The sequence below is a fragment of the Oncorhynchus mykiss genome, chromosome 8 (assembly GCF_057628025.1).
Source record: "Oncorhynchus mykiss isolate SJ-2025 chromosome 8, ASM5762802v1, whole genome shotgun sequence".
NCBI classification, from domain to species: Eukaryota; Metazoa; Chordata; class Actinopteri; order Salmoniformes; family Salmonidae; genus Oncorhynchus; species Oncorhynchus mykiss.
The window spans coordinates 45219579-45234758 of NC_143029.1; the positions used below are offsets into that span (position 1 = coordinate 45219579).

The 15180-nt window shown below is 38.9% G+C and overlaps 1 protein-coding gene across 2 annotated transcripts in view; it reads left to right on the plus strand.

Moving 5' to 3' along the window:
- The window catches only part of kcnq3 (potassium voltage-gated channel subfamily Q member 3), a 161400-nt gene extending 154367 nt beyond the window's left edge, over positions 1 to 7033 (plus strand). For both annotated transcript variants that reach the window (XM_090243467.1, XM_090243466.1), the window contains one exon: positions 5317 to 7033. In XM_090243467.1, coding sequence (XP_090099593.1) covers positions 5317 to 6117 — 801 coding nt within the window. In that variant the 3' untranslated portion in view covers positions 6118 to 7033. The remainder of the gene's footprint in view (positions 1 to 5316) is intronic.
- The last annotated feature ends 8147 nt before the right edge of the window (positions 7034 to 15180 follow it).

Genomic DNA, 15180 nt, shown 5'->3' on the forward strand with positions numbered 1-15180 from the left:
GTATTTAGAGTATTGTTCTAGCAATACGGGACTTTAAACTAAAAGCAGATTTACCTAGCTCGGTGGAGACCCTAGGAACCTCAAGAGTTAACCAATTATGTGAACAGGTTAGGCAACTCAGGTGTCTATACTTCAACAGCACAGTTAGGTAAGACGGAAGTTTATGAAGTAGAACCTTGTAAATAAAAAGGGAGTAATGTAGAGATCTATGGGTTTTTAGTGAAGTCCAGCCAACCTTTTGATGCAGGATGCAGTGATGAGTATCAGAACTGTCACCTGTAATGAAACGAAGTGCACAATGTTAGATGGCATCCAAAGGTTTAAGAGTAGTAGCATCTGCACTTTGATAAATAATATCATCATAATCAGGAACGGATAAAAAGGTTTACTGAATAATCTGCTTCCTACTGCTTAGAGAAAGGCAGGATCTGTTTCTGTATTAGAAGCCAACTTTAAATCTTATCTTCTTAACCAGCTCATCTATATGTTTTTTTAAATGTCAAATCCATATCAATCCAAATGCTTTATATGAGGGAACACTTTCAATTGGAGATCCATCTAATGAGTGAACATGCATTTCATCTGAAACATTCTTGCAATAATTTTAGAACAACATGTAAGGGGATAATACACTCCAAAATCAAAGTTTCTCAGATGTTTTCAGACCTCAAAAGTGGCCTCATGTAACACAATTCCAAATACATTTTTATTTGATTTATTTCACCTTTATTTTAACAGGTAGGCAAGTTGAGAACAAGTTCTCATTTACAATTGCAACCTGGCCAAGATAAAGCAAAGCAGTTCGACACATACAGCGACACAGGTTTACACATGGAGTAAAACAAACATACAGTCAATAATACCGTAGAAAAATAAGTCTATATAAAAAATAAGTCTATATACGATGTGAGCAAATGAGGTGAGATAAGGGAGAAGACATTGATGTTTATGGTTAGGTACATTCGTGCCTAAAAATGTGCTTTTGTTAAATCATCCCCCGTTTGGCGAAGTAGTCTGTGATTCGATGATAAATTAACAGCCACTGCATTGATTATATGCAACGCAGGACAAGCTAGTTAACCTAGTAATATCATCAACCAAATAATATCAGCATCCAAAAATGCCGATTACCGATTGTTATGAAAACTTGAAATCTGCCCCAATTAATCGGTCCACCTCTAGTCCTGTAATAGTTAGTTTGAACTGAAACGCATTCGGTCATTCATAACACATCTTTAAAGACTCTATCTCATGAATCTGTTGTCCTTAAGGGCTACAACAGAAGTCAGTTCTATTTGTGACGCTGATCAAGCTGCAAGTCCTTCCTCTCCCATCTCCTCATTTGGTTATACCCACGTGTGTGACTGTAAGACGATCGGAGGTCGGTGGTGGTAATACACCTTTTATGAAAGTTAGTTGCCAATCGCCATATAAGTCCAAAGAAGAAAAAGTGTGAGCAATGTGAGCAAATGAGGTGAGATAAGGGAGGTAAAGGCAAAAAAGGCCATGGTGGCGAAGTAAATACAAATAGCAAGTAAATAGCAAGTAAAACACTGGAATGGTAAATTTGCAGTGGAAGAATGTGCGAAGTAGAAATAGAAATAATGGGGTGCAAAATAAATACAGTAGGGGAAGAGGGAGTTGTTTGGGATAAATTATAGATGGGCTATGTACAGGTGCAGTAATCTGTGAGCTGCTCTGACAGCTGGTGCTTTAAGCTAGTGAGGGAGATAAGTGTTTCCAGTTTCAGAGATTTTTGTAGTTCGTTCCAGTCATTGGCAGCAGAGAACTGGATGGAGAGGCGGCCAAAGGAGGAATTGGTTTTGGGAGTGACCAGAGAGATATAGCTGCTGGAGCGCGTGCTACGGGTGGGTGCTGCTATGGTGACCAGCGAGCTGAGATAAGGGGGGACTTTACCTAGCAGGGTCTTGTAGATGACCTGGAGCCAGTGGATTTGGCAACGAGTATAAATCCAGGGCCAGCCAACGAGAGCATACAGATCGCAATGGTGGGTAGTATATGGGGCTTTGGTGACAAAACGGATGGCACTGTGATAGACTGCATCCAATTTATTGAGTAGGGTATTGGAGGCTATTTTGTAAATGACATTGCCGAAGTCGAGGATCGGTAGGATGGTCAGTTTTACGAGGGTATGTTTGGCAGCATGAGTGAAGGATGCTTTGTTGCGAAATAGGAAGCCAATTCTAGATTTAACTTTGGATTGGAGATGTTTGATGTGAGTCTGGAAGGAGAGTTTACAGTCTAACCAGACACCTAGGTATTTGTAGTTGTCCACACAAGTCAGAACCGTCCAGAGTAGGGATACTGGACGAGCGGGCAGGTGCAGGCAGCGATCGGTTGAAGAGCATGCATTTGGTTTTAATTGTTTTTAAGAGCAGTTGGAGGCCACGGAAGGAGAGTTGAATGGCATTGAAGCTTGTCTGGAGTGTTGTTAACACAGTGTCCACAGAAGGGCCAGAAGTATACAGAATGGTGTCGTCTGCGTAGAGGTGGATCAGAGAGAGAGACAGAGAGAGACTCAACAGCAGCAAGAGCGACATCATTGATGTATACAGAGAAGAAAGTCGGCCCAAGAATTGAACCCTGTGGCACCCCCGTAGAGACTGCCAGAGGCCCGGACAACAGGCCCTCTGATTTGACATACTGAACTCTATCAGAGAAGTAGTTTGGAATGGAAGGATGGAATGGAAGGAGAAGGTTAGGAAATGTAGATTTTTGGGACATTAGATTGCAGATAGGTAGGGAAATTGAGAGGCAGGTAGACAATAATCCATTTATACTGAACAAAAATCTAAACACAACATTAAACTATTTCAATTTTTTTACTGAGTTATAGTTCATATAAGAATATAAAATCAAATAAAATGTTATTTGTCACATTCCCCGAACACAACAGGTACAACCTTACCGTGAAATGTTTACTTACAAAAACAATGCAGTTTTAAGAAAATAGAGTTAAGAAAATATTTACCGAATAAACTAAAGTTAAAAAATAAAAAAAATAAACAAATGAATACAATAAAATAACAATTGAAATAAATTCATTAGGCCCTAATCTATGTATTTTACATGATTGTCAGGGACGCAGCCATAGGTGGACCTGGGAGGGCATAGGCCCATCCCCTGGGGAGCCAGACTCACTCACTAGGGAGCCAGGCCCAGCCAATCAAAATGAGTTTTACCCCGCAAAATGGCTTTATTGCAAACCAAAATACTCCTCAGTTTCATCAGCTGTCCGGGTGGCTGGTCTTAACCATCTGGACAGCTGATGAAACTGATGGTAGAGAAATAGAGAAAATAATATTAAATTATCTGGCAACAGCACTGGTGGACATTCCTGCAGTCGGCATGCCAATTGTACACTTTCTCAAAACTTGAGACATCTGTGGCATGTGACAAAACTGCACATTTTAGTGGCCTTTTGTCCTCAGCACAAGGTTCTTGATATGCCACACCTGTCAGGTGGATGGATTATCTTGGCAAAAGAGAAATGCTAAGGGATGTAAACAAATTTGTGCACACAATGAGATAAATAAGCTTTTTGTGCATATGGAACATTTTGGTGTTCCACATCATTTTGGTGTTCCGCATCCACACCCTTTTGGTGCTATTAGCTAGGTAGATTGTTTTTCATAGAATCCTCTAAGAAGGGTTCTACCAATAAACCTTTCATCTTTGAAGAGTTCTTCCTTGAACCCTCCATGTAGGGTTCCAACGGCCTTATTAGCCTTTAAAATTAAACTCATTTTTACAATCTATAACATATCATAAGGCCTTTCTTTGATGGCCTTTGTTGTACCCTAACACAGTTGTGTGAGGAAACTCCTGGTTTACAGGCCATATCAGGCCTGCAAGTCACATTATGCTGGCGAAGTTATATGTTATTCCTATAATAATCCAGCCTGAGTGAGGATATCCAACATTTGGAACTTTTATTCACCTGCAACCTGCATTCAGAATAACTGCTGGGGGGGTAGAGAGGATTGAGTAATGAGACTACCTAACTCATCTAAACTGAAACAACCATCTCAGTAGCAGGTGCAGTAAGTCCAACTATTAAGAGATTTGATTAGTTTAGAGTATTTATTTATTTATTGTATCATAAGATTAATCAACCACTCAATGTACATGCGAAAACACAGATTTTGAAACAAACAATTCTGGCAATCAATCTACAATAGAGCAATACGATAGTGATGGGCGATTGTTTGAGAGTTTTACTCTGCAAATAGTAAAAATCACACTCAACTCTGGATATTAAAGACATGCTCTGGAACTTTGGTGACTAGTAAAACATTTTTAAACCTCACGCTTTTGGCTGGATGTGTCAATGTGTAGTTCATACATGCGTGATCTATGAGCATGAGCTATCCCTAGTTTAAAAGTGACTGTTTACTGGAAGCTCTACAGCACCATTTTCCCTTAAATTTTCCCTCCACGTGGGCCAGCCTAATAGCAATGCGAGTTCCAGCCAATGAGGTTCAGCCACTTGCCATTTGAGTGACAGCTAGCAAGATGCACACACAGCAGAGCGAAAGAGAAGGCAATGGTACGTGTGATGTAGTATGCAATTTTTGGCTCGTGAGCACTACTTTCAAAACTACTGGCTAAAAAGTATACAAAAGTACCGGAGAATCTCTAACACCAACACTCGGATTATTTTACACCACTGTGTTAAATTCATTTAACTTCTGAATCAACATTAGAAATGTTAGATGGAAAAATCAACACAATGTCAAATTTAGCCAATTTGCTATGTACCATACAACACACTGCTGGTTGACTCATACTCCCGTCAATTCCTCTACTCTCTGCACAATAAAATACTAATTTGAAAGACATAAATCATATCACTTTGTCAGTACTGTATATGTAAAATGATTAAGGGAATACCAGCGGCATGCACAAAAAGTCCCATATAGGTATAGTTTTTAAAACGTTCTCACACCTATCTTAAACATATCAGATTACTCAAACTCCTGATGCTAAGGCACTAATGCTCAGTCACTATTTAAAAGAGAAAACAATATGTATATGTAGAACCCTTCTATATCCTTCCAAAAAATCATCAAAGAAGCCCTTCTTCCAAAAATAGTTATTAGAATGAAAAAGATTTGAGGTAGAACCTGTTGCCCTACAAGTAACCCTCGTCTCCAAGAAAGGGGTCTTCAGATGAAAATGGACCTTTGTAGAACCCTATCCCTCAGTAGAACCCTTTTGGAACTTTTAGGAAAAAAAGAGTGTAGGATTGTAGTAGTTCCAGTATGTAGGTGAGTAACTGTTGTGTGGTCTCAGGTGGAGGACATGGAGAAGAAGCTGGACTTTCTGGTGGACATGCACATCCAGCACACTGAGCACCTTCAGGTGGACTCGGCCGGCGCCGCCCACATGACCACGGAGCCCCTTGACCATGTGACAGGCAACACAGGCTCTGACGGCAAGGAGGGCTGTGGCTACACTGAGATCCGCCGGGTCTTCTTCAACTACACCGAGACATGCCCCCAAATGTCCTACCAGGTGCCTGTGAGCAAAGTGATGCCTTACTACAGCTGCCGCAGGGAGCCCAGTGCTGCAGCTGGAGGGGCGGAAGGAGTTGGGGGAATGGGGCTGCCTGGGGGTGGCTACATCCCTGCTGACCATCAAGTCCCACCTGGCCACCACCTAGCCCCGATCCCTACCTTCACAGAGCGGCCCAATGTACTCCCCATCAGCTCACTCCTGGACACCCAGATGGCTGGACGGGATGGGCATGGGCCACAAAGTCCCTACACGGAGCACCTCACGCTGGGGTTGGGCCGGACCATGGGGCAGAGAGCAGTGACGGACACTTCGCCGCTATCCATGCTTTCTGTGAACCACGAGGAGCTGGAGCGCTCACCCAGCGGGTTCAGTATATCGGGGGAGCGCGAGGATAGGGAGGACCCCACACTGGGGACAGCAGGGGGGTCGGGAAGGTTGCGGGACAGCCGTTACCTGGCAGAGGGGGAGACGGACACAGACACGGAACCCTTCACGCCCAGCGGGGGTGGGGGGCAACTCCCCAAGTCATCCACAGGAGAGGGCTTCCCTGATTCTGTATGGAACACACCGCCCTGAATCGCTCACCATTTTTATTCCTTAATTTTACACCTCCTCACCAACCCTTATTTAGTTTGAGTCAAATCGACAACCTTAAGCCCCTAAGCCCATGCCTCTAAAAGCCAGTCGTCTTTGGGTTAAACGGACATCACTGAACTCAACGCCATGTGCAAGTTCAATCGGCACATGTCAATTATTTTGGGTGAAATCCATGTCTCTACACCCAAGTCAGTTTGGATAGAATTTATCCCCATAGACCCCAATTCAATCCAGATTTAATTGACACTAAAACCTGACTCATTTTGGTTTACACCCTACACTTATTGGCCCAGAGAAAGCCCAGAGAAAGCCACGGTCTCAAGACTACGTACACACACGAAAAGAAAAGACAGCGTTTGTATAGTTAACAGACTTTGTACAGTACAGCGCACGCATCACAACATACATAAAGCTAAGATGAAAAAGTATATAGCATTAATATAAATATATACACCCAAACCTTTATCGCTGCAAAGCAAACCGCACTGCATGTACCGCATGCATTCTTTTTGTCGTAGAGCCTACAATGTTCAGGTTTCAGGAAAAAGAAAACAATTTTGAATGGTACTTATAAATACTGTCATTTTTTGTAATACTTATTTTTTTATATAAATACATTTAATTTTTTTTGCATGGTTTGCATGATGATGCACAATTTACAGACAGTTGACCTGAATATTTTTAACAAAAGTCTCCTGTCTCATTCTTTAGTACTTGCTTACTAATGTATGTGTGAGTTGGGAAAATAATGACAAGCCAGAGACAAAAGACTTCTGCTTCCTTTTTGTCAATAGACAATATAGGGATGCCCCTTCTTCTTTCATGCTGTGCAGTTTTTGAAAGGTTGTTTTAGTTCCTATCAGAAATACATTCAAACATAAAATCAGTCATTAATTCACTACTATCCTTAAATGAGAGAAAACTCTTCCTCTTTGACACACCACAGATTTATTTGGCATACAGTAGTTTTTGCATCTTTAAAAAACTTGTAATGACACATTCAGGACAACTCAAGTAAGTTCTGTGATGAGGCATGGTAAGAACCAATTATTGCATTATAAGTTACAGATCATTTGGCAGATAGGCTTAAAGTGAATTTGCACATGCCACGTCTAGATTAGAATAAACGGTTATCTAGCAAGATTGCATCACAAATTCTGATTCCATAATTTAAAAAAATCATAATAATATTGTATGTACTTAGACTTATGACAAATCACTATATAAATAGTACAATATCTGAAAACAGCTAGAATAATACCATAAATATATAATCTACATAGTATGTAAAATGAGAAAACAGTGACAATATCATTACATTTTCACAGAATGTAATGACAAGTGTAGCATGATGTAGGTCAACTTTAACGATAAGTGAAAAAATAGTGTAATGTCTTATTATATTACTGAGAGCAGATTGGCAAATAAATCACAGTGATGTGAATCACTTGAAGAAATATGAACAAAAGTGAAAAAAATGTCCCCCTCACAAATGTAACATTGAAGTTTTTAGTGTTTTTCCCCAAAAAATTATTTTCTTTTTGGTTTAAAATGGAAAATGTAGTTTCTTTGTAGATGTCAATCCAGTGGGTAAAACTGTTTTCAATTACGTCATTATGCTGTTTTTTATGACGCCCTAGTCCGAGGAAGTTTTGCTAACGTCTTTTTAACAACCAGAAAAGTGTAATCTGGCCAGATAAAAAAAAATTATTGGAATGAAACAAAATGGCATTATCTGGTTGTAATCTGGTTATATGACATCTTCTCGACCAGACATACAGCATCCAGACAGTCTTTAAGACTTGCCAAATTTTAGACTCAAAGGTTTATTTATCTACAGATTGAATAGATAGAACAGATTAAAGACATTAATACAAAATGAAAATGATTGTTAATTTTAAACAAAGTTTTAAGTGAGAAGTAGACATTGGTCTGACGCCGAAAAAGAAAGGAAATTCACATGAGCACCACAATGCCTACTCCATCCATGCTCTACCAAGGTTTTTCAGCTAACAGCTTTGACCTACTACAGTAGCTATGTTGGTCTATTGTACTTCAAACAATGTGTATGCAGTTTGCTTAGGATTCAAACCTTCTCAAACAGCCTACTGTAATTCATAGTCTTAGAATTGGTGCTCCCACTATAAAGTGATTTGTACCACATTCAACTTAAAATATTGGCAGTGCTATTGTAACCTTTAATTTGGCCTCTGCCAAAAGATCAGCCTTAATGCCTCAGGTGATGTGCTTGCATAACTGCAAGGGTTGCTGGTTTAAATCCTGTTCTGCTGGCTGTAGCCCTTTAACACCCTAAGGTCGATGTCTACGTCCCTGCGGAAATCAAATTAGTGTTAATAAAATCCACATAGAAATCTGTCAGTTTGAGTTGGAGATATCTATGTAACACTTCCACATTTGTGGTGAAAGGTGACAGAGCAAGAGCAGTGTTTGTCAGACCATGAAACATCCAGAAAATCAGTCTTCTCACAAAATCGTCTCTAGCGTCTGTCGTGGAAATTTTCTGTATTTACCAAATCATGAGAGCAAACCACACACAAGTCAGAGTTAGTTATCACAAAGTCCATCTTTAATTATATGAGCTCTATCACGACCCTGTGACTCTCAGATCAATTCAGTGTTTATCAATGAATTCTCTGAGAGTCCCTTACACATTGCAACTGAGATCCTTTATAGCAAAGACACACATAGTCAGACAGCATCGGCATAATTCATCGTTCAGCTTTGTCTCCTAAACTATGTTATTTTCTCAAACTTAGAACCATAAACCAATCCTCCATATCAACAGCCATATATCAAATCCATCCTATCTTGACAAGATCACAGAGACACATTGACTGGCACACAGACATTGTGGAGCCAAGAGATACACGCTTGACCTCTCCCCTCTCTCCGGCCCAAGTAACTTAGTCTTGACATAGAACAGATACTGCAACCCCGCCACAGTATTATACAAACACATTCTGATGAGAAGTAACTTACAAACATATGATGAATATAAAACATCTTACCTATGTTACCAACTAATTCTGATTATTCTCCAACATTCCCCTCTCAGGGATATTGTCCCTTCTAAAGAATCAGAATATTAATTACATACTCAATATTTAAAAGGACCTCAATGTCAAATACCTTAGCTTATATGTAAGCTTTCTCCCTTCTGAAACTAAGTTTACAACCTTTATTCTACAAGACCAACTTGCACATGTTTAATAACACAGAATAATCCATTTGAGGAAAATAAAAACATAACATATAAATGCTCCTTAAGTTACATGAGAACCAGTATCTAAACACAGGCCTCCTCACAACATATAGGACAGACATCCCTCTAAGTCCTCATGCTCAGAAATATACTCAGGAATAGAGAATAGGTCAGTGAAATCATTCATATTCCAAATCATAAGTAACAACCCAACTATTTATCCAACCAATATTTAGAATAGCGATTTACGTTCAGTATAATTATCCCATAATTCTACTATTAACTTTTTTAATCATGATTATAATATAGATCAGTATCTCAATGCATTCTTGATCTAAATTACTACAATTTACATGGTGTAGACCTCTTCAATCAACCTGATACCACAAAAGTATAAACACTTTAATGGCACAGTTGACCAACCCCCCCTCTCAGGCACTGAATCTTCTGGCGTCTCTTTCGTTCTTCTTCAGATAGCTTTATACAGTTCAAAGTGGACGGCCCATGATAATGTCCCAATTTCAATGTCTCATCTTTACCACTCATGTCTTGTCCATTCGTCAACCAATATACCAGCATCATAAGAAAATGTTAGAACAGATCTTTCTCCATGATCACTCCAAGTGGACTCTCACAGTATGAGAGAAACATGAAAGAAAAGCAGTTGATAGCTTAGATCTGATACTGTACACCAATTTCTGCCTTGGTTCTTTTCTCTCGGTAGAAGTGGTTTGGAAAGCCTCCTTCAACGCCTTTGTCACTCTTCTTCAGCCAGTTAGATGGGGTACACAGACTATTCGGTCCAATTATCTCTTCCCATGCATTAAGATACAGTCTGATGTCACTTTTCATGATAACCTCGAAAGAACAGATCAGAACAACAGTTTTGTTCAGTTCATTAACTACATGATAAATTATTACTTTTACCAATTATTCTTAATACACATATCTAAACATATTTCACAGAGAATATCAAAACATTCTATTGAAACTATTCTTTCAAATTGGTTTATACTCCCCATCTCACTGTCAACTCCATCGTAGAGCCAAGGATCAAGAAGTTAGACCTCGGGAATAGAACAAAACAAACACAACTATACACTCAACAATACACTCCTTCACATATCACTTAAGTTGTATAACTTCAATTCAAACCCTCAAAAAACTGAATCCTCCCCCATGTTTTACACACCTCTCTCCGTATGAGAGTAATGTAAAACAAAACTGAAAAAAAAATGTAAAACAAAATTTCAACTAACCTAATCAAATTAAAATCACTAAATTGAAAAAAACTCCACAAAGAAAAATTATTTAACCCCTATGGTCATAGGAAAATAGACTTAAAGCAGCATATCCTTAGTTAAAAGCAATGCCCTCTCCCTCTTCACAGTGGTCCAAATTACAAATATGGCTAAGAAACATATTTACCAATTACACAAATTATCTTGAGAGCAGTATTACAAATGACCATAAATTCATTATCCAAATGGCTTTCCAATGCGGGTGATCAAGCCACAACGGAAAGTCATCAGAAGGTCATAGGTCATACAAAACCCTCCAAAGCAGTGTTTTTCACTATATTACACAAATTGCAAACAATAGTCAACTAGTTCCAACATTTTTTGTATTTCCATGTTCCCAGAACATTCCTTTATCAAAAGAATTTGCATGTGTAATGAAAACTCAGAAAATAAAAACTCATTAAAATCCCATGTGGTGAGTGCCCCTCGAAAATACCTTTGCACTAAAACAAACAACTTCCAGGCCCTCTTCAATGTGGTAGTTTATGGCCTCAATTTCACTCACTCTCCCCAAGAGTATAGTCCCTGGAAACATTCCAGAGAGAGACAGTGAAATATCAATTTTCCCGGAGAAAACACAAAACACTTAGTTAGTATTCATTACACTACATCGATTCAGAAACTCAAATGTGAACTATAAACCAAACCTAATGATAATTCCACTGTATCTCAAATCATTAATCATAAGTTTTAATCAACCTCAATGTATATGTATGATACAATGTTTAATTCAGTTAAATCAACTCCTAGAAAAACCTTTAATCAGCAATCTAATAATTTCAACCTGTTCATATAAATTTAGTAAAAACCAATCCTGATTTTTTTAAACAAATCTAAAATCTTTCAAAAGTTGGCGCTGTCTCATCAGCGTAAAAATCAAAACAAACTTTTTTTCTCTCACTCATATCCACAAAGCTTTCATTCCCCAAAACAAATGAAATTGTTTTGACTATTGCGGTAACAACACTATAATTTAAATCTATGATACTCCCCCACTTAACATATTAGTTTACTAGTTTGGCCCAATCTTGCTTTTCAACATTCATACCCATTCAGTCTTCTGCCAACAGGCTCTCATACTAGTCAATCCAGCCATCACCTGTAATGACCTGACATTGTTCCACATAATGGAAACATACTATAATGTTAGACTACATGAACTTTCCTGCTCAAATTAACTGATGTTACTTAGACAATCAAACCAAGAATCAATAACCATCAGAATCCATTCTCACAATGTCTTACTCACTCACTACTTTCAGCTTAACTCTCCTATTTCTTTTTCCCCCAGTGGGCAAAAATATATCCCCTCTTATTTCAACGTTTTTCCTTACCTCTATCGTAAGATTAAAACCCAACTTTATAACTTCCTCTTCTCTTTGCTCTTCACACTTATGAAATGTATCCTATTTCTTTAAAAATAACACACGCAGCGCCAACATTATAACATGCGTCAGTCAATCTATAAGAATGAAAATCATTTCGGTAATCACTTTCTATCGCCATTCTCTCTCCGCTATTATTCAGAATTTCTTTAACTTCGGTAACTGTCTTCTCTATTGATACAGTAATTTAAATATGACTCAATTCTCAATACATTATTCCAGCAGATAATTTAGTGAACAGACATCGTCTTGCATCAGAATTCACTTCGTTATTATTTTAAGTTGAATTAGTCTATCAATTTAACCTAAACAATCTATTGAAAACTTTCAATTTATCCCTTCTATCAATTTGAACCAGACAAGCTATTAAAATGTTCCGTTTATATCTTGTACAAACACTAGCGACCATAACTTTCCAGGCAAAACATACAAATAGATTATTTTACAATCAAAAACTCAGAGTTCAGTCAGCGCAAGACTGGGAAAAGAATCCCGGCCTCCCGCGTGGCAGGCGAGAATTCTACCACTGAGCCACTAATGCTATACGAAAAACGAAGATACTCCGCAAATAAACCCAGTTTATAAGTAAAATCAAAACATGTCACTATCTGCAATTCCCAGAAGAAAAACAGTTAATGACTAGGAAACAGATATTGCGCCTTTTAATAAAAGTAGATTATGTTTACTTATGCAATGTATTTCAATTACTTTACTACATCACATTAATCACGCAATGATAATTAGTTTGGTGGAAAACCTTAGGCTTTGTACGACATTATAAATTACATCGAGATTCCCTCTTAATTCTCTCTAACTTTATTCAGTTTATTCAATAAATCCCGCAACTTCTCTTATACTGGGAAGAAAAAATATAACATGTTCAGACCTTAAGGGCAGTTAAATTTCAAATGTTTCACCCAGACAGAGATAATCCAATATGCGTTTTATAGTTACATCGTTAGGGTAAGATAACCAAAAGTGGACACACTCTACAGAATGAGGTCCTTCGTCCAATAGGGCTTCACCAAATGCCGTGTTTTCACTTAGAAATTCACAGTCCCTTTGTTCCCTCACCCCGACAGACCTCACAAAATCCCCACTGTGATCAATTCAGTGTCAGGACTGCTCTTGATCACTTGCAACCGGACAGTGGCAATTACTCTCCCCTGACTCGGCCCTGCTTACGCCGCCAAGGTGCCTTCCTTACAAAGGAATTCATGCTCAGAGTATACGTAACAGGCATAATTAAAAAACTTGACTTCAAATCTGTGTGTGGTTCGCTCACCTTTTTCTTTTAAAAAAACCTCAGTTTGAGATGTGGTATCCACTCGGCTCGCTTCCTCTCAGATCAAAGGTTGGTCCATCTGCTTCGTTCCCGAAGTGTGGTTTCCCTGAGATCCCAAGTTTTAGGGGATCCCTCGTGCACAATTTATTTACCTAGATCGTCAGGAACGGTCACCGAGTGAAGATTCACATCCCCACCTCGTCGCCAAATGTTGTGGAAATTTTCTGTATTTACCAAATCATGAGAGCAAACCACACACAAGTCAGAGTTAGTTATCACAAAGTCCATCTTTAATTATATGAGCTCTATCACAACCCTGTGACTCTCAGATGAATTCAGTGTCCATCAATGAATTCTCTGAGAGTCCCGTACACATTGCAACTGAGATGCTTTATAGCAAAGACACACATAGCCAGATAGCATCGGCATAATTCATCGTTCAGCTTTGTCTCCTAAACTATGTTATTTTCTCAAACTCAGAACCATAAACCAATCCTCCATATCAACAGCCATATATCAAATCCATCCTATCTTGACAAGATCACAGAGACACATTGACTGGCACACAGACATTGTGGAGCCAAGAGATACACGCTTGACCTCTCCCCTCTCTTGACATAGGACAGATACTGCAACCCCGCCACAGTATTATACAAACACATTCTGATGAGAAGTAACTTACAAACATATGATGAATATAAAACATCTTACCTATGTTACCAACTAATTCTGATTATTCTCCAACACGTCCAAACTATTATGACCACTCTATGGAAAGAAGAGACTCTCCTGAACATTATGGTGTTCTCTGTTTTGCTCTACGACCCCCACAAGCATCTTAGGACTTGTCTGAAGTCGGTACAGCCGATCTGCCAACTTCTGTCTGTAGCGTCCGCACAGTTTGGGCTACACACTAATAGGACCCCTCTGTGTAAAGGTGAGACTTGCACGAACATGTTGGTTGTTTTGCTCTAGGACGCCCACAGGCCTCACAAGACTCGTCTGAAGGTCCCCTGGTACCAGTTGAAAAAATGAATGGAAGTATAAATGGAGACTGTTTAGTGACAAAAATAAGGGGTTAAATACATGTAAAAAAATAAAAAATAAAGTTTCCTGATCTTTCATGTGACCGACTGGCTCAAATCGGTCTTAATTAGCAACATTTGAAATTGTGTTTTTTTTTTACATTGGAGAAGAGTAAAGACTACAACATGGTATATCATACACTCCATTTTTGAGGAGCAATGGGAAAGTAATTATGCTTTGAAAGTTGATAAACTTGTAAACTCACTTTTGAGAAAATGGCCTTTGAATGTTTTGGTACCTAGAGTGAAGAGCTAATCTTTGTCTACACCCATTCAGCATTGTTCACACCCTCTTAAGCTTTAGCCCCACCCATCTCGTTTCGCTCTCTAAGTGCACACTTGACGCTCTGGCCGATGATTTGTTTACCTCTGGATAACATGAAAACAGCCTAACCAGCACTGCTGGCAACATTTTCATTACACTTTTTTGCTGACGTTTACTGACACCGGCTATATTTAATTGGTGTTGTGCGTTCGTAAATTCATCAGTTATTCAGCGCTCTGGCGTACTCAGACTGAATTTATGAACGCACCCGAAATTGATACTTTTGTTAAGACATGTAGCTAGCTAGCTAGGTAAACAACGTGTAAGATCATACACGTAACGTTAGCTAGCAAGCCATTAATCTAACGTTTGCTAGTTAAACACAATGAACATAGTGCCAAATCATGTTGTTACTACCCTGCATGAATCAGCTGGGACCTAACCAACCAGGTTCAATGTTAGCTAGCTAACATTAGGCTCTAACTAACCAAGCAAACG